Raw genomic sequence first — 23,748 nt, 5'->3', positions numbered from 1 at the left:
ATAGGGTATTGAAAACAAACTAGCAAAAGAAAACAATTAAAATGAAGAAGTCATAAATTTAATATCACAACAGTAAGAAAATATACACAAAAGGTTGTTACCCCAAAAAGTTTAGTAATAAAAATATCACAGTCTGCTCAACAAAGTACAGAAGGCAATACAGTTATAAACTGCCAGAAGTTAATGGTTTATCCCCAGTCAGGATGAATGACAAAATGGCGTGGGATGACGGCATGAGGACGGATATAGTGGGAGCTCCAGTTCTCCACGGGGTCGTCATTTCTGTACTCGGGTAGGTGGTGCCATGTGGTGTGCATCCAGCGTTCCCTTCGTGTGCCAGGGGACAGCAAACGAAGGTGGTTGAAGCGGGATTGTTTCTGGCCTGGAGTTCGTCCCTTGATGTTAAACTTACTAGTGTCAGCATATGGACCATTTCCTTTTCCGCTGAAATAATAAATTGATTAAACAATTAAATAGCATGATTAAAGACAGAACACTGTAACAAATGTTTGCAATAAAATTTCAAGTTTTAGTTTTTACCTTCACCCAAGATGTAAAACTATTTTGTGTGCTAAACAAATGACAAAGAAATGGAAAATACAGAGGTGTGATGGAATAGATATATGAAAAATAACAAGGAGAAATGTGCAGGCATACATTCACAATGGCTGATGGCCCGCATAAGAAAAGGCAAAATAAAGCAAGTGTTCATATATGGTAACAAAGGAAAGGGACAAGGTAATTTGACAAAGTTTGGCTACACATGAGAGGTCTAGAACTACAATAGAGGATATGACCAATCAAATACCGTAAGAAAAGTGGAATAGTTCCATCCTCGCTGTAAAGAAATTCCTCACTTTTATGAATATTATTTCATATGATTGTAAATTATTTTGGTTATAAAACACTGTAGTATTGATTTTCCAATTCATGATCTTGATTTTTTTAAATTTAAATCTGTGTACAGGTATTGACATTTATAAATTTAAGAATATAAGAGTTATTTATGAGGCTTACTTCTCTAAGGCATTGATAACTTGCTCCAGTCTTTTTTTCTGTTCATTGATGCCCTTTCCCATCAACTTCTCACCAGCAAGAGAGTTAAAGAACCTAAGAGCCACTTGGCGCTCTGAAAAGAACAAAATAACATAAATTAATTCAAAAGAAAATTGAAATTAAGAGGCTTCTTCCTGCATATTCAACCGTAACTAATGAAAAAAAATCGACAAGAGGGAGTACATTAAGAGCTTACCAGCTTCGCTGGCACCAAAGAGCCATTTATCCACCACCTCTTTGGCGTCGGGTTGTAAACTTTTATTTAGAGTTCCACCTAATTTCTGTCTTTTATCTGCCATTCGTAAAACCTTCTCAATAACCTTTCTATCTGCATTTGGTGCCAATTTCATCCATTGCTCTGCTTTATCTAGTACATGAGGCTGGAGAGAATGTCGGAATTCCTGAAAATAAACCATGTATTTGTTACGTACATGTACACTATGATTCCTTTTCTAAAGAAATTTTCCCTCGTTGTTTTGTTCTGTTTGCTCAAGTTCACATCTTGAAATGTATAGTAACCTCGCGTAATGTAAAATCCTCCTGTGCAGTGGTACCGCCGATATTGGTCATGCTTCTGGCCACCATTGGTACCCTGTGATGTATGTCGGTCTTACTTCTCACCATTGGACTAGATCTTGTGACGTCACCGAGTTTAGTGGGCGATTTAACCCCACCTGGATCTTTCCTAGGACTACATGATCTTAATCTAAGTTCGGGAACTAAAAAATAATTGTATCTTTATTATGATACATATATTATGATACATAAAACTAGATGTCCAGGGAGATGGTAATTTATTAATAAATTTATTTTTGAACAATTCCAATTTCAAATAAATCCACTCACGTGAATTTTGCCGATTGATTTTCTGAGGCCCTTGTAAACTGGTCAAAGTTCGCTTAATTGGGGAGGGTGCTTTAGGTGTAGGAGAGATATTGAGAGCTTGAACTTCCTCCTCAACTGTTTCTAATCCACCTGCTGCTAAAATAGGAAGAACCTCTTTTAATAAGCTTTTTTGTCAAATAATACTACAGACGTTTTGGTTTTTGTGCAGTTCATTATTTATTTGTCATACCTGGTTCTTCAGACTTGAGATGAAGAGGCGGATCATAGTGTTCGACTTTATCGTCCATTGAAGTGAAACGGGAGGGCATCTGCCAGTTATTGAATGTCTGAAAGATAATAATTATCTAAAAGTTGCTGAGGAATACTACTATATTCAGAACGATGTATATCATAAGGGCAATATGCCATTAGCATTGTCCTTCAACAAGAAAATACTAGTAATCTGGAGCAATTTTTCATTATGGCCCGTTCGTGATCGGAAGGCCCGCGTTCGATTCTCCACAGGAGTTCGCAATTTTATTAATGAAGTGACTAAAAATCACTCGATTGACCAAGCCATGAGCTATGCGTTAGCATAGCGAACAGTTCCCTATGATAACGCATAGCTCATGGCTTGGTCAATCGAGTGATTTTTAGTCACTTTATTGATAAAATTGCCAACTCCTGTGGATTCTCGTCCGCACTGCGTCAAACTTAAAAGACGTAAACATAGGTAGTGACTGTTCCTTCGCCAAGCGCCCGGCATTAGAAGTGAAAATCACGGATATTTCGGATGAAAACTTAAAAAACGGGGCCCTGTGTCACGGTAGGCGTTGACACGATATGGAACCCTCTCTGCTCAATGGCCATGAGTGCCTAAAGAAGCCCTTCACCGACATACAGTGACGTCTCTATATGAGTTAAAAATTCTCGAATGGGACGTTAAACAATAAACAATTAATCAATCAACCATTGTTGGCTAGATTTTTCCAAATTTTGTGTTCGTGTTTATATTTTGTGTTTCATGAGATTATGCACAACTGCTTCCAGGTATCGTTAAAAACAGCAATTGCCAATATTTAACACTTATACTTTGTAACAAACAAGTGATTCGAAAACCGATTGCTCTATATACATATACAGGTATTTGAACTCGGCATGAAATTATCACACTCATCAGTTTCATGAAAACAAAAATACCTCTTCAAATACAGGGCTGTATATTTAAAGTTTAAACCAGAAAAGAGCACATTTATAAACCGGTATTAAATCTGCCATATAAAACACAGCTGGGTGCTATAAAGAATTTGTTTGACATAAAATTAGGAGTTGATTGAATTTCCTTTCCGTATTAAAATTTACAGCATGTAGTTGTGCTTGTTGATGGGTATTCAAATAGGCTTAGAAATCACACAAAATATCGGCTCCATTGTAAAATTATGAATCATGACATAATTTCAACAAAAAAGAAAAAAAAAAAATCGTAAACTGGTACTTTTAACATTACTTTGTGACATCTTGTTTTTCTTATTTATGACATTTACACATATGCATTTAATTTTAGTGTGGAATTGTAACAATCTGCATCATTTATTTCCAATATGGAATATGTCCAGAAAGGATAATATGATCGATTATTTTTTGGTTTCTATTGTTTTCTATTGGATTTTCTATTATTTTCTATTGGATATCCTGAAGGATGAATGAAATGTACACAGAATTATCAGTACTGTTTATTAGCATTACTGAAAGTTGCCAAAACAATGGTTGGTCGATGAACTGCAATTAAACACTTAAAATGCAGAGTTTGGCAAATAAGAGAGCTGAGAATGTAAGCTTAAAAAGGCCCATTGTTTGTCGAAATACGATCGCTGGAGCATTATTGCAAACCTAGTCACTTAAAAAAGGTAGACTTCGATTATTAAAATAAGTACTGCTATTGTAAATACTTCAATTACACCTTACTCGATCTTTTACTAAAGAGTTTCATTTATAGCGGAGTTTAAATTTCTACAGAGACGGGCTTATTTCACAATTTAAATTTTAAGGGGTTAGTTCGTGTTTAGGCTCTTTTCAACATAAGCATAATGACCGCCATAATTTATTGCCTTGATAGACGTTTTAAAATACAACCTACTACATTACGTAATGTCGATCAAGACAAGGAAACATTAAATTCTACAGGCCCGTAGGAAGCAATAATTTCAGTTTGGGAGACAACCAACCTTCTCAGGGGGGGGGGGGGGGGGCTACTAGGCAAAAATTCCTTGACAGTAAAAACAAGAGGCCCATGGGCCACATCGCTCACCTGAGCACATTGGCAAGGCAAAAGCACAAATCAGTTCAGTATTGAAAAGATTACCGGGGGGGGGGGGGGCTTGAATTTTAAACTACCTGATGATGCTTCCATGTCAATATATAATTTGTTTTAACAAATGGCTTTGTTGTACTTGAGAAGATTTTTTTTAAAAATTCCCATATATTCCTCTGTAAAAATTTGATCCCCCATTGTGGCTCCTCCCTATCCCAGAGGTCATCATTTGAACAAACTTGAATCTACACTACCTGAGGATGCTTCCATATCAATATGACTAAACATAGCTTTTCTGTTCTTGAGAAGAAATTTTTTTCTATATGTTCCTATGTAAAACTTTCGATCCCCTTATTGGGCCCCACCCTACCCTCGGGGGTCATCATTTGAACAAAATTGAATTTACACTACCTGAGGATGCTTCCATATGACTCATCCTGGCTTTGCTGTTCTTGAGAAGAAGATTTTTAAAGGTTTTTCCTATATATTTCTATGTAAAACTTTGATCCTCCATTGTGGCCCCGCCCTACCCCCGGGGGTCATGATTTGAACAAACTTGAATCTACACTACCTGAGGATGCTTTCATATAAATATGACCAATTAAGGCTTTGCTGTTATTGAGATGAAGATTTTTAAAGATTTTTCCTATATATTTCTATGTAAAACTTTGATCATCCATTGTGGCCCCGCCCTACCCCCAGGGGCCATGATTTGGACAAAATTTGAATCTACACTACCTGAGGATGCTGCAATATAAATATGACCAATTAGGGCTTTGCTGTTCTTGAGAAGAAGATTTTTAAAGATTTTTCCTATATATTTCTATGTAAAACTTTGATCCTCCATTGTGGCCCCGCCCTATCCCCGGGGGTCTTGATTTGAACAAATTTGAATCTACACTACCTGAGGATGCTTCCATATAAATATGACTCATCATGGCTTTGCTGTTCTTGAGAAGAAGATTTTTAAAGGTTTTTCCTATATATTTCTATGTAAAATTTTGATCCTCCACTGTGGCCCCGCCCTACCCCCGGGGGTCATGATTTGAACAAACTTGAATCTACACTATCTGAGGATACTTCCACATAAATATGATCAATCAGGGCTTTGCTGTTCCTGAGAAGAAGATTTTTAAAGATTTTTCCTATATATTTCTATGTAAAACTTTGATCCTCCATTGTGGCCCCGCCCTACCCCCGGGGGGTCATGATTTGAACAAACTTGAATCTACACTACCTGAGGATGCTTTCATATAAATATGACCAATTAGGGCTTTGCTGTTATTGAGAAGAAGATTTTTAAAGATTTTTCCTATATATTTCTATGTAAAACTTTGATCCTCCATTGTGGCCCCGCCCTACCCCCGGGGGCCATGATTTGAACAAACTTGAATCTACACTACCTGAGGATGCTTCCATATAAATATGACCAATTAGGGCTTTGCTGTTATTGAGAAGAAGATTTTTAAAGATTTTTCCTATATATTTCTATGTAAAACTTTGATCCTCTATTGTGGCCCCGCCCTATCCCCAGGGGTCCTGATTTGAACAAATTTGAATCTACACTACCTGAGGATGCTTCCATATAAATATGACTCATCATGGCTTTGCTGTTATTGAGAAGAAGATTTTTAAAGATTTTTCCTATATATTTCTATGTAAAACTTTGATCCTCCATTGTGGCCCCGCCCTACCCCCGGGGGTCATGATTTGAACAAACTTGAATCTACACTACCTGAGGATGCTTCCATATAAATATGACTCATCATGGCTTTGCTGTTCTTGAGAAGAAGATTTTTAAAGGTTTTTCCTATATATTTCTATGTAAAACTTTGATCCTCCATTGTGGCCCCGCTCTACCCCCGGGGGTCATGATTTGAACAAACTTGAATCTACACTACCTGAGGATGCTTCCACATGAGTTTCATCTTCCCTGGCTTTGTGGTTCTTGAGAAGAAGATTTTTAAAAGATGCTACTAATTTTTCACTAATTCTTCATTATCTCCCCTTGGAAGAGGACGTGGCCCTTCATTTGAACAAACTTGAATCCCCTTCACCCAAGGATACTTTGTGGCAAGTTTGGTTGAAATTGGCCCAGTGGTTCTTGAGAAGAAGTCGAAAATGTGAAAAGTTTACAGACGGACGGACGGACAGACAGACGGACAGACGGACTACAGACAAAATGTGATCAGAAAAGCTCACTTGAGCCTTCGGCTCAGGTGAGCTAAAAACACACCAAAAAAGTCGTCAGACATTATTATTGAGGGGACACAAGCATAAGGTAGCTTTGTTTTCTATAGTATTATAATTAGGGGAGCCCCCCCCCCCCCCCCCCCCCGTTCCTACAGCCATGTTCCATAGGAGTCCATGCGTATATCGAGAGTAAATGTATATGAATTCATACAGGCTCTGGTGAGATTTTATTGCAGATGAATGTGTATGATATAGGATACATATTAACGTTGTTAGGTTTTCTCTGCTGTTCTATAAATTACACTATAGTACATTCCTACTGCGAATTTAATTTCAAATCAAACCTGTTTTGTGTCTAGAAGCGATTGCAAAAAGTCTTTGCTGTTACAAATCGTAATTGTAGGTATATAGATTACAGATAATGATACCCAAAACGGCAACTTCACGAAAAATATTTTATCGATATTCAGAAGTATTTTTACATTGAAACATACTAAATAGCATTTGTCTTGACAACAAAAATGATTTCAATTGCTGTAAGGGGAAATGAATATGCAGGCCTATATTTCGATGAGAAAAAAAGAAATAAAGTGGAGACTTTTAGTCTGAAAGTAATAAACGTTGGAAACAGAGAATTATGTAGTCACATGCAAGTAAAAAAAAAGATTTGTATAATTAACCTTTTATTCTAACTTATAAATATTTAGCATAGAGATTATATATAGAGATCGACAAGAGTGTTTTTTTTTTCCTGCAATCCAACAATTTTTAAATCTCTCAATTCTATGTATCGATTCAACTAATGTTGATATCAGTGTCTGATACTTGATTTTCTGGATTGGAGACTCCTTACTAAACAGACTCTACAACAGATGACGTAACGGTGTGTCCGAGAAGAAAAAAAACTCACCTGGCGATTGTTTGGGGCCAACATAATGTCTGCCACCGTTTCCCTCTTCTTCTGAAATGGCTAAAACACAGAAAAAACGAAATCTATTAATGAAATCCTGTGGCCATTTGGAGAGTGCACCTACAACGACAGAGAGGGAAACACAGAGCTGACAGTTTAAACGACACCAAGGGGGCACTGGTTACCGAGAACCATGACAGTAAACACTCAGCCATTTAAAATTAAAAATTCTTATCCCACATATCAATATTTGTTAATTGCCTTTATCATTCAAGCATAACCTAAATATTGAAGATTATCGGCCAATTTAAGATTGAAGCATTTAGATTACTGAAAAACTACTGTCAAGTGAAAGTCAAATAATGTAACGAATTTGTAACAAAAGATATCTCGCTAATGCAGCTTGTCGAAATTAATTTCAGACCTGGATAAATTGTTTCGGACATCACATTATTGTTTTTAATAGTAGCATAATGTAGGTTTTATTTACACGAATTTGCTATGCATAATCACTTCTGAGGACACGCCTTTCGACAAGCTGTAAAATGCGGTGCATTTTACCTACCGTAAATGTTTACTTATACTATTTTACACACCGGTAAATGTTTACTTTTTGTTACTTGTACTTGACATTCTATTTGATCTCGAATAAATGCGCTCTAAAATGAGACTAGCTGACCAAACATACAGTATTTGAATATGTCTCAAACGAAATTGATACATAATCGTAATACATAATCGTAATTTGAATTAAAATGCTTAAATTTTCACTATCTCTGTCGTACAATTAAAGAGTCTGTATATCTTGTACCTGTCGGATAGTCTGTATATCGTGTGTATATCGGATAGTCTGTATATCGTGTGTATATCGGATAGTCTGTTAAGAATAAGCAAACTGATAGGGTTTCCGATTTGCTTGAGCTCAGATCGGAACTCTCCGCTATCAAAGATAGTAAGATGTTAATCTTCGAATACATCTTAAACACTTCCCGTATATGTCCATTTATAACAATTAAAATTTAAGGATGATCATCCCTCAGCCAGGAACAATAACTCTTGAAAACAGAAATTATATGAATAAGTCACAAAATTAAGCTATATATATATTAAGCTATTAAGCTTGATAAGCTTAATAAAAATTAAGCTATATGTAAATAATGAATGACTATAATGATGAACTTGGTAGAAAGACATTACTTTGGAATTCAGTGATATTTTTTTATAAGTATTTTTGGAACCTGAGGGATGGACTACCTTAAATTTAAGACGTTATATGACATATATAGATAAATAAATATCTTAAACTGTATTTATGAAGGAATGGTAGGATAAGCAGACATATATAATAATATATAACATAATAATAACGGTATATGTGTAATCTGTGCACTTTTTCCCGACATTTTGGCCGGCGGAGACATGCACTGAGTCTTCTCTGGTTTATAATTCAGTCTTCGGAAGAATGTAAATAACAGCGAAATTAAATATCAGAGGAGATAAGTGCCAAACATGTCTGGAAAAAGTGCACAGATATTATGCTATTTATTATATTAAATGTCGGCTTATCCTACCATCCCTTCATAAATACAGTTTATAATATTTATTTACATGCATGTATATATATTATATAGTTTATATGTACCTCTGACAATATAAGATATATGTTTATATATTCTATGTTCCTCAAGTATGTGTTTATAAAGCAAACAAATCTTATTAGCTTTAAATCATTCATTTCTATTTGTGTCTGTTAATGGTAGCCATAAGGAGGCTACCGATATATTACGTCAAGATTTTTTTTAGAATTGGGAACGATTTTCAATAAAAGTTTGTCTGGAGATGTAACTTAAAATGAGAAAGAATCTGATAAATTTTCCCATGAATCCAACTTAAGATACACATTTAATTAAGTTAAAAAAATCCATCAACTATTCTCAAGATTTCATTATAAGTACTACACTGTACATGTAGTTGTGTTTTTTTTTCGGGGGGCGGGGGGGGGGGGGAGGGGGTTGGAAAGAGTGCATATTGGAACAATGAAAAAAAAATCAATTAGATTTTCAAGATTATCAGGTGCAGACGAATTTGCAGGACTTTGTTCAGATCCTGTAGTATGTAGTATGGCAAGATAGATAACTCTTATTTGCATCGTAAGATTCCCTTGGCTTTGGTAGCAAAATATTTAGGGGAAAAGAGGGGGAGAACAATCTAACTGTGTCTCAGGACAAACCCTTGCCAAGTAAAACGGGGTCCTTGGGACAATATCATTTAACGATAGAACGTACTATCTGGCGTTGATGCCATAATCCATTATCGGATCAATCGCACTTCCTGCAATCCTGGAGACAATCTCCCTGTTTCATAAAAAAAAAAAATTCTCACAACTTCTCGCTGTCTTGTAGACAGTCACACAAGCATAGGTGAGAACAGACTTCCTTGCAAATTCGCTGGAGAAGGTAATTAAGGTAATTAAAAAGAAAGATTAATTACACCACTATCTTAGGACCTTTATGATACACAAGGGGGACCACTGCATGCATTACTTCTCCTTACTTGTACATGTACATACAGTCAAATATAGGCGTAAATATGCATCGCTTCGCTATTTAAGATGAACTACAGCGCACCTGAACAAGCAAAGAAATATTTTAGAAATGAGCCCAAACTGGTTTTCTTTTGCATTCTATTTTCGAATGAAAGGAAATGGCTCAAGAACTATCAAAGTTAAAAAAAAACCTTTGTTTTCTTTCAAAATTTGACTTACCCATACTCGCACCATATCTGAATTTGAATTAAAACTAACAAAGAAGCAATAATTAATGGCTTAAAGAGAAGATAAGAAGTGGATCGGGTTCAGCCTCTCTTTGTCCATTAACAATGTTCTTTAACTGATTGAATAAGGGCACATGTCATTAAGCGTACGCACGAAATTTAAAAGACTGTGTCTTAATGTCTGTAGATTTGTGTCCCGATACACTGTGTATTGAAAAATCAAAATGTGGATTTTTTTATACAGGTTAAATAATATCGGTATATTCTTAATTAGCTTACTAATCAAATAATCGAATTTATCACAATAATGAGGTGTTGGCAAAGTTTACTTCGGCAATCAAAACCTGCCAAATTTCTTACCCTCCTGGATCATTTTGTTTCGAAAAACGTATGAGTTGACAAATCAAATAAAAGTCCCTTAAGGAAAGATAACTCTTAAAGTACTGAACAACATTGTGAGTGTTCGATCTGCATATGTGGTGGATAAGAGGAATTTCAATACGCATTTTTAATTTGTTTCTCGTTGGTTGTTTAGCTCAGTTACACCTTGATATGAACCCTAAATACCGAAGTAAGTCATGATGGTAATGATGGTTATGATCGTTTCAGAGCTTAATATGATGTGGGATGTGTCTGTTTTGTCCGTACTTCCGTTCTGAGTGTCCAGAGTTAAACAAAGGACCAAGCATGCAGTGTTTTAAGGAGGACCATTTTGTACAACAGGGAGACATGCACTCTACAGATTAATAAATCCACAGATAGAAATACTAGTGGTATTAAAACGTCAGATTTTCGCGAAGTTTTGCAAATTGTGAATGGGCAGATTGATTCTCACGAATTTTTTCCAAACATAAACAAAAAAAATTATAGAGCTTTATTTTCGCTGTTGTTATAAAACAGGAGTTTTCAGCTTTAGCCGTAATTATACGCCCTTTTTATTGCTTTAGTTCATGTGTTGCTACTTTCGCGCTTAGGGAAAAAAAACACTAACACTAGCAAAAAAGGGTAAAAAATATCATTAAAAAAGTTAAGACTTACACAAAAAAAGGAATAAAACCCGAAAAATGTACACAGTATTCTCCACTTCTTAACTTTCCGTCACGTTGTTTTTTTTACTCTATAGGCCAATAATTTGTGTGACGCAATCTTAAGTCGTAACAGTTAAGATACATACCACAGAGACCACTATCTGTGGGAGTTCCCCCGCCTCTGGCATCCTCACTTACTGTATCTTCTAAATAAATATATCCTAGATCCACTCCCAGTTCTGTCCCCATGAAACACTATGTTCTAGCTTAAGTCAGGGCAGTGGTGATTAATGTTATGTACAGAGGTATATGTTTTAGGCTTAAAAGATTGCTAAATTAAGCCAGATAAGAATTATTTGAATAGAAAGTCTGCTGTTGGAAACCTATCGGGATTAAAACCATTATATCGCCGCAAAATAAGCACTGACAGAACAGAGAAAATCAAATTCGCTGATTGATTGTGCGTTTTTTAACACGTGTATTAAAGTATTTATTGGATTAATCCCATTTTGTCGATTAGAACAAAAATTATATGTATCCCTCGCCACTGAATAAAACATTCATGATGTAAATATATAAACTAGGAAATGGTTATTGATATTTGCTTGGACATCTTGCAAAAGTTTTATCTTTTCCGTGCTGCGTAACAATTTTCATGCGGAAAAGGGACGGGGGAAAAGTCTCCAAACTGTTAAGAGTTAATTAAGATTCCTTCAATAATTTTGAATACATATGTTAAAAAGAAGAAAAGGTTTAAACACTTTACAAATACATGAATGAATTAAGAAAAAATATAAATTAAAAAAAAAAACATGTATAAAATATTTACTGCGTTTCTCTATTGCCATCAAGTGGGTATTTGGATCAATGGGACAAGTTGTATGACTTTCCACCGAATAAATGATTAAATGGAAAATATAATAGCTCATTGTCACAGGCACCTGGACCTGACATCTTCAATATAATGCAAGGAGCTATGAATTCAACATGTTATTAAGACCTTCTCAATATTCCGATTTCCTTACAGTTGACACAACAGCATTACAATATAGAAGATTATCATATAATAGTTCTCAACATTATCATTCTTAACTATCTGAATGTATAAAATCTTATTACAAATGGAGTTCTATGACCCAGAGGGTGTCTATAAATCGATCCTATTGGTTTATTTAAGTATCAGCAAAAAAGGTTAGAAATGCCCTATTAACATGGTTTTATGATTTAAAGAACTAAAGACCTGTTTGATCCATAGCTTGAATAGCTAAAAAAAAAAGGGACATCTGCTGAGTATATTTGTAAATAATAATAATAATGAAGTAATAAATAAATAAATAAATAACAATAAAAAATAAAATGTTTCCACGGACCATCAACTATCATGGAATTTGCTGACGTAAAAATTTTGAGAATCTGAAAAAATCAATCATTTGATTGCAATATGATCATTTTGATTTAACGTAATTCTAAATGAATTTTACTGAAAATGTTAATATATTTATGATGTCCAAAAATTCAATTTTCGGAAACAGTTCTTAAGCAGAAATACTAGTACGTCGTTCGACAGATCTTTAAATAACGAGTAGCATACATTAGTGTTACTACATTGTACTTTCGTTGCTAAGGAAGTTTAAGTTCTCTAACACTACTTTTACGATGGTCTTTGGTACAATTTTCTCACCTCCACTTCATAGTTTGGTTCCTCCAAAGTGAATTCACTGGGACCCAAGTAATCTTTATGGGTGACCGTGTTGTATTTATCCCAGGAGCGTTTCGAACCGGCGGAGGGAGGAAGCAGTCCCTCACTGTTATCATTCAGCATCCGTAACTGCCGGGCCATCCAGTTTCCGGCGGGAATCGGATCCGGAATTTCCATGGTCGTTTTTATCGGAGCATTGGCAACTTCCGTAGCCATGTAAAAAAAAATCCTCCAAATGCAGAAATTCTTTTCGATACCTCCAAAACTTCACTCTCTAATTTTTCATTGCCGTTTCACTGCACCTTTAATCCATTGTTGTGTCCTTTAGGACCTCGGACCGATATAAATCCCCTCTCTGCAGTATACGCATTAGCAGCAAATCTCTAATGCTGGCGATCGTGTAAGACGATTAAGGACTGTGTATTCCATTCACAGAGCCCAGATATATTCTTTTAATCACTTTGATCTAATTTGCATATTTGATAAAATACTATATGATGGTAGACTAACGGTGGGTTCGATTGTTGAATAAACAGACCCCGAAGACATTCGCCGAATAACATAAAAAAAATCAACAGACAGTTTCTATAGGAAATTTATTTAGTGCAAAATGCATTATCTTTTTATGTAAAGTCAAATGTACATCTATTGTTTCCCTTTAAACAAACTTCACAGTTTCTTACAATTTTAAAACCTGACAAGGTATGAAGAATTCGACACTAGAATGATATGCTTGATTAATGCCATTACTTGAAAATAACCTTTAATGCAAAACGCATTGTCAAAAAACAATGTGCCGTTTTATCGGGTCCAACTTGATACATTTACATTATAAGAGGTGAATGGCCCTCTTCGGGTTGCTAGGGTCGCACTCCCATGGATACCCACGTGGTGACGCCCATTTTTCCCTGACAAAGATTGATCCATGTCAAACCCCCCTATCAGCCCATATCTAGCGATTTGACGCTCTTCAATTTCCTTTGTTTCCATGTAATAGGTATGGTGCGCTAATTGTGCGACATAGACCAATTTACATGTTGTTATCGGCCATATGTTATAGTGGTGTTATGTTGTTCAAATAATTTGATATTTTAAACTGATAAAGTTCAGTGTATTGCCGACAAACATACCCTGGCTATTAATTCATCACCAAGATGTCAATCACACCAATACACAAGCCTTCTTTTCCATACACACATATATAACTCACATGGACCTTACCAGCTGCTTACTGCAAAATGCAAGCAATTTCGCCAGCTGTCAGAACCGCGGTAGTCTTTCCAAGGCAAGGGACCCAACTAAAAGTTTGTGGTTGGAGTGAAAGGGGAGGGGGGTTGTACTCATAACTCGAGTTTAATAGATAAACAGTTGATATCTTGGGCTAAAAATCAGCACAGCTGAATACCTGTTATATGAAATATGACATTCAAATGAAATGTTTTAAATCATATAAGTGGTACATTTAGAGAATGCTGAAGTTTATAAGGGTTCAGGCACTTCCTTTTCTTAATTTGTTATTACAAATAATCAATTTGAAATTACAAATTATTAATTTCGAAAGACAAATATAAATTACCGTAATATTCAAATTGATAATTTGTAATAAAGAATTAAGAAAAGGCACTGGTGCAGCCCTTAAAAATTTCACTAAGAAAAGGTTAGTTGCTCCTCTTTTTTTCCACAAAAATATTTGATCCAGTCAAATATATGGAGATAACAAACAGTATTCAAGCCCAAAAGTCCATTTACACAATACAAATCAGGAGCAGAGCAAACACGAACCACTAAAACATCAGAGGTGGGATCAGGCTCCGGGGCCATAAAACTGAGACGAGCTCATTTTTGATCTCAGTCTCACTTTTCCACTATATATTCCTTTTGTAAAAGTGAGACTAAGATCAAAAGTTAGCTCGTCTCAGTTTTATGGCCCCGGAGCCAGGTGCCATGGAGGAGTGAGCATCCCCTGCCGACCGGTCACGCCCGCCATGTACTCCTTGTCATGATCGAGAAATAACGGAAAAATCCGTAGACAATCCAGTGTCTTAATAATGGCCTAACAATTAGTATCAAAAAACGTCAGTCATGATAGATTGTATTTGCTGACAAGGTCATTGTATCGACCATAGAACTTGATAAATTACTTTAAATGAAACTGTTGATATTCTTGTTTCATCAACTTGTTTGTCAATAACTTACCTCATTTTAGAAATTGTTCATATGTAGAACATGCTCTTGCGTATCGAATTAACTGAGAGATATGAACCCCGTATGCAGGTGATAATGGTACATTGTTGCATAAGTAAGGGAAGTTGACGATGGAAAAGTTAAAGTCATCACGTGTATCATAAAGCTTAGTTGTTAGGTTTACCATTAACGTCTTTTTCTAGTTAAATATCCAAATATGAAACAGATGTGTCAGACTCTGTGGTATCTTTTATTTCAAGCTCACTGGGATATATCGTGTCAATGTATGACTGGAAATAACTATTGTTAATTGATAATACGTCGTCATCAGAGTATAATTGTACTCCCCCCCCGCCCCCCCAACACACACACACACACAAATGGGGCAAATTTAACTGGTTAAAGGAGTAAAGTAATTTTTACCTGCTAATAGAGTCTTTCTTATTCTTAAATGTGGTATCCCCTATTCAGGGCTCAATATTAATCTTCGTCGGATTGCCCAGATCAAATTCATTTTGTGATCGGACAGGTCATTCTCTACAAACACTTGTCCAAACAGACAAGAAAACTTTATTCCTATTACGAAATATTGTAAATAAACCCCCATTAAAATCCAATAAACACTGTATTTTTTCAGTAAACAACTAACAGTGTAATATGTAACTCTACAGTCTTAAGGGCTTAGTTACACCTCGTTGAATATCGCTAATTTACGGAGGAGTGCAATATCAGACTTTTCAGTAATATTTTTATTTTAATGATTTAACAAATATTTATCATAAAGTTCTACAATTTTCTTTATATCTGTTTGACAAGTAAAAAAGTCATTCGGACAAGTAACAATTGTTGACAACTAGTCCGATGGACAAGATGAGCCCTGACTATTTAAATTTTATTTCTTTCAAGATTTGAGGTATGCTTGCCCCTCTTCTTGTGCTGAAGATATCACATCTGTGTTGCTTTGGCTACAATTTTCAGCTAAATGTTTGCTTAAATATTGCTTGACTATATTTTTGTTGGTCAACAGATTTATTGAAATTTACATGAAAGAGACAATCTTAATGAAATATAAAATGAATAACAAACTTTGAACTGACATTAAATATCTTTAAACAAATAGTTCACAAATTACTTCCCTACTGATCCCTACTTCTGTGAAAATTTTCATTTTATAAATAGCACGATCTTATCCACACAGATACTTTGTGAAAGAAATAATTTGAATAAGCATAATGTCCTGCTTGGTTTTTTTTTTTAAAGAAAAATTGTGTCCAGTTCTATCCTTTTCACATGACTTCCACTATGTAGCCAATGTCAGTGGGTATTTATCAACACTATCCGGCAGAACAATGTGAAGTGTAGGATACTCTATAAATTCTTTACCTTTCAGGTTCTCACACAAAGACTTATTCTGATCTAGTTTATGAAATCTGCAACAAAATCAAGAACACAGAATAAGGCCAAAAATTTAATCTTTTGTTTCTCTGGCACCGCTACATTTGGTAAAACAACCCATTGATCAATTTGAGTCACACATTGAAAAGGGGAATAACTCATATTTCTATTTTCAAGTTGAAAAAGAAAATTGAGTTATCCCCCTTCCCTCTCATGCTTCTAAAAGCCGTTTCTATGAGGCCCATGGGTCACAAGGCTTACCTGAGAAACTTTGGCCCTGTTGTTATTACCAATTTTCCCCCTTGAACTACTTATTGTTGTCCCACCCTACCCCCAGGTGTCATGATTTGAACAATTTAGAATCTACACTACCTCAGGAACTTCAAAATATCTGGCCCAGTGGTTCTTGAGAAGATTTTTAAAGATTTTTTCCTATATATTTCAATGTATAACTTTGATTCCCTACTGTGCCCCCCCCCCCCCCCATCCTGGGGGCCATGATTTGAACACTTTAGAATCTTTACTATCTCAGGAAGCTTTCACATAAATTTTAGCTTTTGTGGTCATATGGTTCTTGAGAAGAAGATTTTTGAAACAATTTTCTATATATTTCAATGTAAAAGTTTAGATTCCCTATTGTGACCTCACCCTACCCCCAGGAGCCATGATTTGAACAATATAGAATCTACACTACCTCAGGAAGCTTCCATATAAGTTTCAGCTTTTATTTCAAACAATATCTTATTCACAGATCTAGAAGTGAATGGGATTGAGCAGCAGGCTCAGCCTATTTTAGCTCTCTCCCTAAAGTTTCAGCTTTTCTGGCCCAGTGGTTCTTGAGATGAAGATGTTTTTATGACCCCACACTATTTTTGTTTTTTCTTGATAGTCTCCCCTTGTAAGGGGACTTGACCCTTCATTTTAACAATTTAAACTCCCCTTCACTCAAGGATGATGGACAAACAGTGATCAGAAAAAGCTCAGGTGAGCTGGAAAAAAAACTTTTCTTTTTCTATACCAATTTATGCTTGAAAAATTTCATACCATTTCACCCAAAGTGCATTAGAAATGATTTTATATTACACAAAGCTGTTTTTGTTACATTTGAGTATTGGACCTCTAATAAATTTACCTTTTTTTCTGTCGACAATTGAGCATAAAAGAAATGGGGACAAAAATAAAGCAAGGCAAAATTTTGAAGTGTACATTAGCATTTTAAAACATGACTTTCCCCTTTTTTTAAATAAAACATCCATTACCTCCTGATATTGGCTGGGAGTCCCCCTTCCTGCATCAGAATTTGACAGTCTTCTATAGGTGTACTGCTGTAGGCCTTTAACATCTGTCTTTTAACAGGGTCTGATTCTGTGGGATGAATGAAGGTCTTCAGAAGGTCATATAGGCAAGTATCTTCATGTACTCTGCAAATTAATAAAATCAATTTTACATCCCCCTTGCCACTAGATTTCTACATAAATATAGAACTATTTTGATATGTACATCACTTTTTAAAATTTTCAATTTAAGTACATACCCCGTTAACAGTAATGAGTGCATTATTACAAAGAAAATAAAGTGAAGTGTTTTAAATGGCAGTTGAACTGATGACTTTTGATTTAATCATAACCACATGCTCTGACATTACATGAAATATTTGCAGCTGTTATTTGATTGCTACCTTTTCTCTGTGTATTTGACTTCAGACTGAGGAAAGATAATTTCTAAATGCCACAGAAACTGTCCCTTCCTGCAAAAAGAAAATATCAGTCTGAAATCACGTGAATAGTGTATACCATGAATGAGAATTTTCATCAATTTTTTTGTTGCTGTATATAATTCTTAATACTGTATACAAGGAAATTTTCGCTTCCGTTTTATTTTTACCCTTTTCACCCTAGACACAAGTGGGTGAATTTAAGACAGGGCGAATTCAAAGAAGACAGTATAATTTCTTAAAGAGAATTGCGACTGGGTGAATTTAAAATAGGGCAAAATTCTTTGCAAGTGTAAAAGGACGAAAAGAACATGGGGCGAAAAAAAACCTATATACATAACAGTACTAGGTAGTACAAATATGCACAGGAATGAAATGATGGCAAACAGAAGGTCTTGTGTAATTATGAGAAAACAAAGTTCTTGCGAATAAAAAGTGATTTAGAGTATATGTACAGCTTTGTATGTTTGGGATAAATGTATTCATTCTGAATTTTTCTACACACTCAAAGGGTATCCTTACATTGTTGATTTCCCAATAAATTTTTCCTGCATTTAAGACATCCAAGCTTTCAACTTTTTGAAACAGTCATTATCACTTGTCTGCATTGCTGCAAACATGAACAATGGGGCTCTGAACATGTTCAAAAATGTCATGTTTCAAACGTAAGGGCATGTAGCCATGGTAACCATAACACATACTAGCAACTAATATTCGTCTGATTTGAGTTTACAGTATCAAAGACTTTTCCCATATAAGAGAGTTTGGAGAAATTCTGAGACTATGCGTACCACAGCTCCTATATAAAAGGTCAAGTCCTTACAGAGAATGGCTCTAAATAACTTTTCTTTCTGCACATTACAGTGAAATTTGAGGGGAAAAAAGGTTTGAAAAGTAAGCTTGAAAAGTTGTTAAAAGCTAAACAGGAAAAGTGCTATTAAACACTTAACAAATGCTTATTACCTGTAGCCAGTGAGTCTGGTGGAATTGTTTTTCCTCTTTGACATGGGATATGGAAGAAACCGGACTTTAATTCCTTTTTTCTCTGCAAACTTTTTCAGCTAAAAGGTTCAACTATAAATTATGTTTTAAATGTATAAGCAGTGTCAAGTTAAACATGGATTGATATCAACATCAGAAACTGATACTACATCAAAGGAGAAAAATCATATCTTTCAAGACTTTCATTGAATGGAAAGCGAACACAACATTTTAAAAGAACAATTTGGTTATTTTGGTATTGGTCTTCATTGTTTGATATTTTAACATACTATGAAACTAATATTCAACAGATTCTGTTACAAATTTGAAATGGATTTAAGATGCAGCAAACTAAGATAATATAATGAAAATATAAGAATTGTTCACATGTACAAGTGTAACATAGATAAATCCCTTTAAAAGGGATCCTTTCTGCCATCTACATGTAAGACATGGCTTGCCAAGTCCTAGACAGCAAATGCTATCACTGAGGGTGAGATTTATATATCTTTTCATGATTTTTCTCTCACAACTTTAGCAATTACATTCAATTTGTGAGCCAAAAATATATGAATCAACTGTCAATTTTAAAAGTGAGGGGTGTAAAGTACATACATGTACAAAAAGCTGATTATAGAAAATGAGAAAAAACTGTATTGACAATATACAGTAAAATATACTTAAAGCAAAGTATTAACTTAAGGACCAACAATTTGAATTCATAATAAGTGTAATTTGCTATATTCAATAAGAATGATAAGTTTTAAAACAACAGGGAATTAAAATCACTTCTCTATAAGCATGAATTCATTGTAAGCATGTTCTAAAGTAAATATCAGCCATGTTTAAACATTTTATAGAATACTATGATGACATAGATGGATGAAGTGAGATAACCTTTATGATGTCATGAGTAATGTACGATTAGTATATTTAAGAGAAAAAAACAGTTGGTTACATTATTGACAACTCCGTTAACTCCCTGCCTCCTTAGTGGGTCTCTGTTATGGTTGTCTACAGCTCTATCTATGTCCTCCAACATACGATAATCTAAGTAAAATTTAAATAATCATTGACATTACGATTAACAAGAAAAACAAGTCAAATGAAATTATTTTCAAATGTTTTCATTACATAAAAGGCACATCATACCACTGAGAAGATGCATGTCATTCATGTCTTTCATCTTTACGAAGGCCGTCTTGTCACGGACACCATTACACCCCGTTTCTTCTTTATGTTGTTTCACACAGGCCAGACAACAGGTTTTTCTACCACATCTAGGGCATTTGTATTTCCACTGAACTTTACCACATAGTTCACACTTACTAAAAAAAATAAATGAAGAGTAATATCAACCGTTTCACCTTGAAAAAAATCAGAGATCTGTATGACCTGTCATATGTTGCAGTACCTGGAAAACTATATAACCAACAACAACAAAAATAGTAAACAGAATCTGCACATATTCATTAACTACTGATTTAGAACAAATCATTAAATCAGACAAAATAATAATGAAACAAGAGGCCCATGGGCCACAACACTCACCAGAGTAACTTTGGCCCTGCTGTTCTTCACCAGATTTTCCCCATTGAAATACTTATTGTGGCCCCATCCTACCCAAGGGAGCCATGATTTGAACAATTTAGAATCTACACTATCTCAGAAAAAATTCATATAAGTTTCACCATTTCTGGCCCAGTGGTTCTTGAGAAGAAGATATTTATAGATTTTTCCAGTATATTTCAATGCAAATATGTTGATTCCCTATTGTGGCCTCACCCTACCCCCAGGGGCCATGATTTGAACAATTTAGAATCTACCCTATCTCAGACAGTTTCCATGTAAGTTTCAACTTGATTCTGTCATCTTGGACACTTGTATTCCAGGATAAACATTAACTTTCAGATTTATTTGCCCAAAGGGCAAGTGAACTCAAACTTTGACTTGTCTGAATGCAAAACTTGGTTGCCCAAAATTAAGAAAGAAAAAAATAACTTAATTAATAACTGTAAATGTTATGACAAGAAAAAGTGTGACCAGATTCATTACTGTCTATTTGGCAAGTTGAACTGCCAGAAAAAATGTTGATGTTATATTTGTACAGAAAATTGATAAGTATATACCACTTTCCTTGTCAATTTACCCTGTAAATTCACATAGCCATATATATATGGTATATTCCCTCCAGTTTCCTTTAGAAATCATATTTTTTAAAAATATTTTCGGTAGAATCCTTTTGTAAATTTTGATTTTCAGAGATGATTATAAAGCAATGCTAAAGGAAGATGGTTGCTAGTTGCTACAAAACAAAATACTGTGGTTCCATTAATATTCATGGGCATAAATTTTCGTGGATTTGGTTAAAATCACAGTTTCAGGACATGAAGGGTACATAAATTTGTGGATAATGGTCCTACCCCAAAAAAAGGACACCTTTTCATTTTTTTAGCATATATTAGAAAAAGTTGGATTAGGCTTTTCAAAGGTTTATCATATACCAATATTGAGGCACCAAACTTCAATGAACATTTGATTTAGTGGATCGACTCAACAATGAAATCCACGAAAATATGTGTTCCACAAATAAGGATGAAACCACAGTACATACATATCTTGATCAGTTGTGTTACTCGGTAATATATAATCATATTTCCTAAAAAGTAGATAACAAAATTGTTAGACATGAAAGAAAACAGAATAACGAACCCAATTTTTAAATGAGCAGTACGTGTAATCTAGAAATGCTGTTGAGGGAACAGTTTCACTGAGAAACTTACAAAACTGAGATATTTACATGCCCCGGGCAATCAGACAACCATTAATGTCGATTCCTTTACTATGCTCATTCAGTTTGATGTTGAGCTATCTGGACATTTCATCCATTATTCACAAAGTGCAAGACCCAGGGCCCCAAAAGACGTTTCGATCATGCTCTTCATCACTCTAAGGTAAGAAATATCCACTCATCATTCAGCAAGAGATAGTTTCCGTAGCATTAAGCCTATTCCGTATCAATTCTTTGTTGCTTAACATTCACATCTTTGCTTTGGGGGAGGGGGGAGCAAAATCAAAACATGCAATCTGGATCAAGTATGTACGTCTCGTGATCCAGTGTAGGATTGGAAAATTACAATACAAAAGAGAGTATAAATACCTTTCATCTCCAGACATCTCACTGAATATATTCTATAGAAACTAAAAAGAATATCCTTTAATCCAGAACCGTGAGAACGGTGGGAACTTCAGGGAACCGTTTACCGTGAGAACGGAAACGAACCTTACCATGTGGGTCTTGTGTTTAAGTATAACGAGCCCGATCACAAAAGAGGTCGGATTTAGTTACGATTAGTTCTTGGCTAAAGACCGTACTGAGAACAAAAGTAAGTCAAAATTTCAAACCAATATATCTTTTGAAATAATTTTGATAATGAAAGAAAATTTTTAACATATGTTTGAATCAAATTGTTTTACAAAATTGCAAATTCTTAAGCAAATACATTAAATAAAACTCAAAATATTTTTATTCTCAGACATCTACCCATACTGTGTGAAAAAGATATCAGTAAGTGCATGCGTATTTACAAAAATGTTAGTTGTAGGTGTTTGCCATCGCTGAAATTAAAATCTCTGAAGGAGAAGAAACCCTCTTTTATGCACCCCAAATTATTATATATTCTTTTACCACTTATATAAACACAAAGATATATGACATTCAAGTTGATTTTTGGCTCCCCCACTTTTATTGAGTATAATATTTTGCTATGGTAAATTTTCATTTAGATGCTCCCCCCCCCTCTTTAGTTGCTGTAAGCTCAAACACTGGTAAATTCCAGGATTTTTACCTTTTCCTTCGACTGAGTGATTCTAAATTTTCGGATGTCTTTTCCAACACATTCTCCGCTTTAAATTGAAAATGAAGTCAATGTTAAAGTTATTACATCACCTTGGTCATATCAATATTCTTGATCTTTGACCAAGTAACACCAAAATCGGTATACATGTATGATTCTTCGATCATTCTCCACTTACATTCTAGAAATTAAACTGAATTGTAGGTTACAAAATGTCCAAGTTACTACATGTATCACAATAGTTATATTAAAACACTTGAGCTTTGACCTTTTCCTTTGACCAAGTGAATCCAGTAATTACATGGTCTTTCACGCACAATTTTTACATACTAATATTATGAAATCTATAGGATAAAATATGTACGAGTTATATCGCAGATCACATAAATGTTTATTGATAATCAGATAATAATGATAACTATTTTGACCTTTGACATGGTGACCTAAAAAGTGTAGCTGTCCTCCATCAATCACCAGTTCTATGTAGCAAGTGTGAAATCTGTAGGTTGAAAGGTACTAAAGTTATCGAGTCACATGTTGATGGCAGGCACACCTCGGCCAATTCGTACCTCATCTAAGGCGACTCGTCCGAGGTTTGCCAAATAGTCCGGTCTTGTAAAGTAGGCAAATGACTCTAGAGTAGGATTTCCCCTATAGAAATCCCACATAGATTCAATTTTCCGGGGGGAAATCCTACTCTATGTAATAGTTACATAGTGCGATTTCCCCCAGAGCCAATCTCCCCCCCCCCCCCCCCCCAATAAAATATCATGGCTTTACTTATATATGGGGGGCAACATATTTTTATAAGTGTCCCTTTTTC

General features: G+C 35.0%; 2 protein-coding genes across 4 annotated transcripts; both read right to left on the bottom strand.

Moving 5' to 3' along the window:
- Positions 1–42: 42 nt before the first annotated feature.
- Positions 43–13,397, bottom strand: LOC133173017 (uncharacterized). 3 transcript variants are annotated; one of them, XM_061307893.1, is made up of 9 exons: positions 12,777–13,397; positions 7,296–7,355; positions 2,132–2,228; positions 1,903–2,037; positions 1,576–1,775; positions 1,253–1,457; positions 1,018–1,129; positions 809–838; positions 43–444 (listed from the first exon to the last, which is right to left on the bottom strand). In XM_061307893.1, exons 1-9 carry the CDS (start codon positions 13,008–13,010, stop codon positions 189–191), a joined length of 1,329 nt encoding a protein of 442 aa, XP_061163877.1. In that variant the 5' UTR covers positions 13,011–13,397; the 3' UTR covers positions 43–188. The 3 variants fall into 3 exon arrangements, with proteins under 3 accessions (XP_061163877.1, XP_061163878.1, XP_061163879.1); XM_061307894.1 differs by having other exon boundaries at positions 1,903–2,034; XM_061307895.1 differs by lacking the exon at positions 809–838 and having other exon boundaries at positions 12,777–13,396.
- A 2,591-nt stretch (positions 13,398–15,988) lies between these two features.
- LOC133173023 (box C/D snoRNA protein 1-like) lies at positions 15,989–22,324 on the bottom strand. Its single transcript, XM_061307902.1, has 7 exons — positions 22,229–22,324; positions 20,221–20,396; positions 20,027–20,118; positions 19,051–19,148; positions 18,052–18,120; positions 17,633–17,794; positions 15,989–16,408 (listed from the first exon to the last, which is right to left on the bottom strand). The coding sequence occupies exons 1-7, from the start codon at positions 22,243–22,245 to the stop codon at positions 16,279–16,281; spliced, it is 744 nt and encodes a 247-aa protein (XP_061163886.1). The 5' UTR covers positions 22,246–22,324; the 3' UTR covers positions 15,989–16,278.
- Positions 22,325–23,748: the final 1,424 nt, after the last annotated feature.

The sequence above is a fragment of the Saccostrea echinata genome, unplaced genomic scaffold, assembly GCF_033153115.1.
Source record: "Saccostrea echinata isolate AGI-Se365-2 ecotype Australia unplaced genomic scaffold, CSIRO_AGI_Sech_v1 ptg000056l, whole genome shotgun sequence".
Taxonomy (NCBI): Eukaryota; Metazoa; Mollusca; class Bivalvia; order Ostreida; family Ostreidae; genus Saccostrea; species Saccostrea echinata.
Note: the sequence above shows the minus strand (reverse complement) of the source record. Positions and strands in the feature narration are given on the sequence as shown.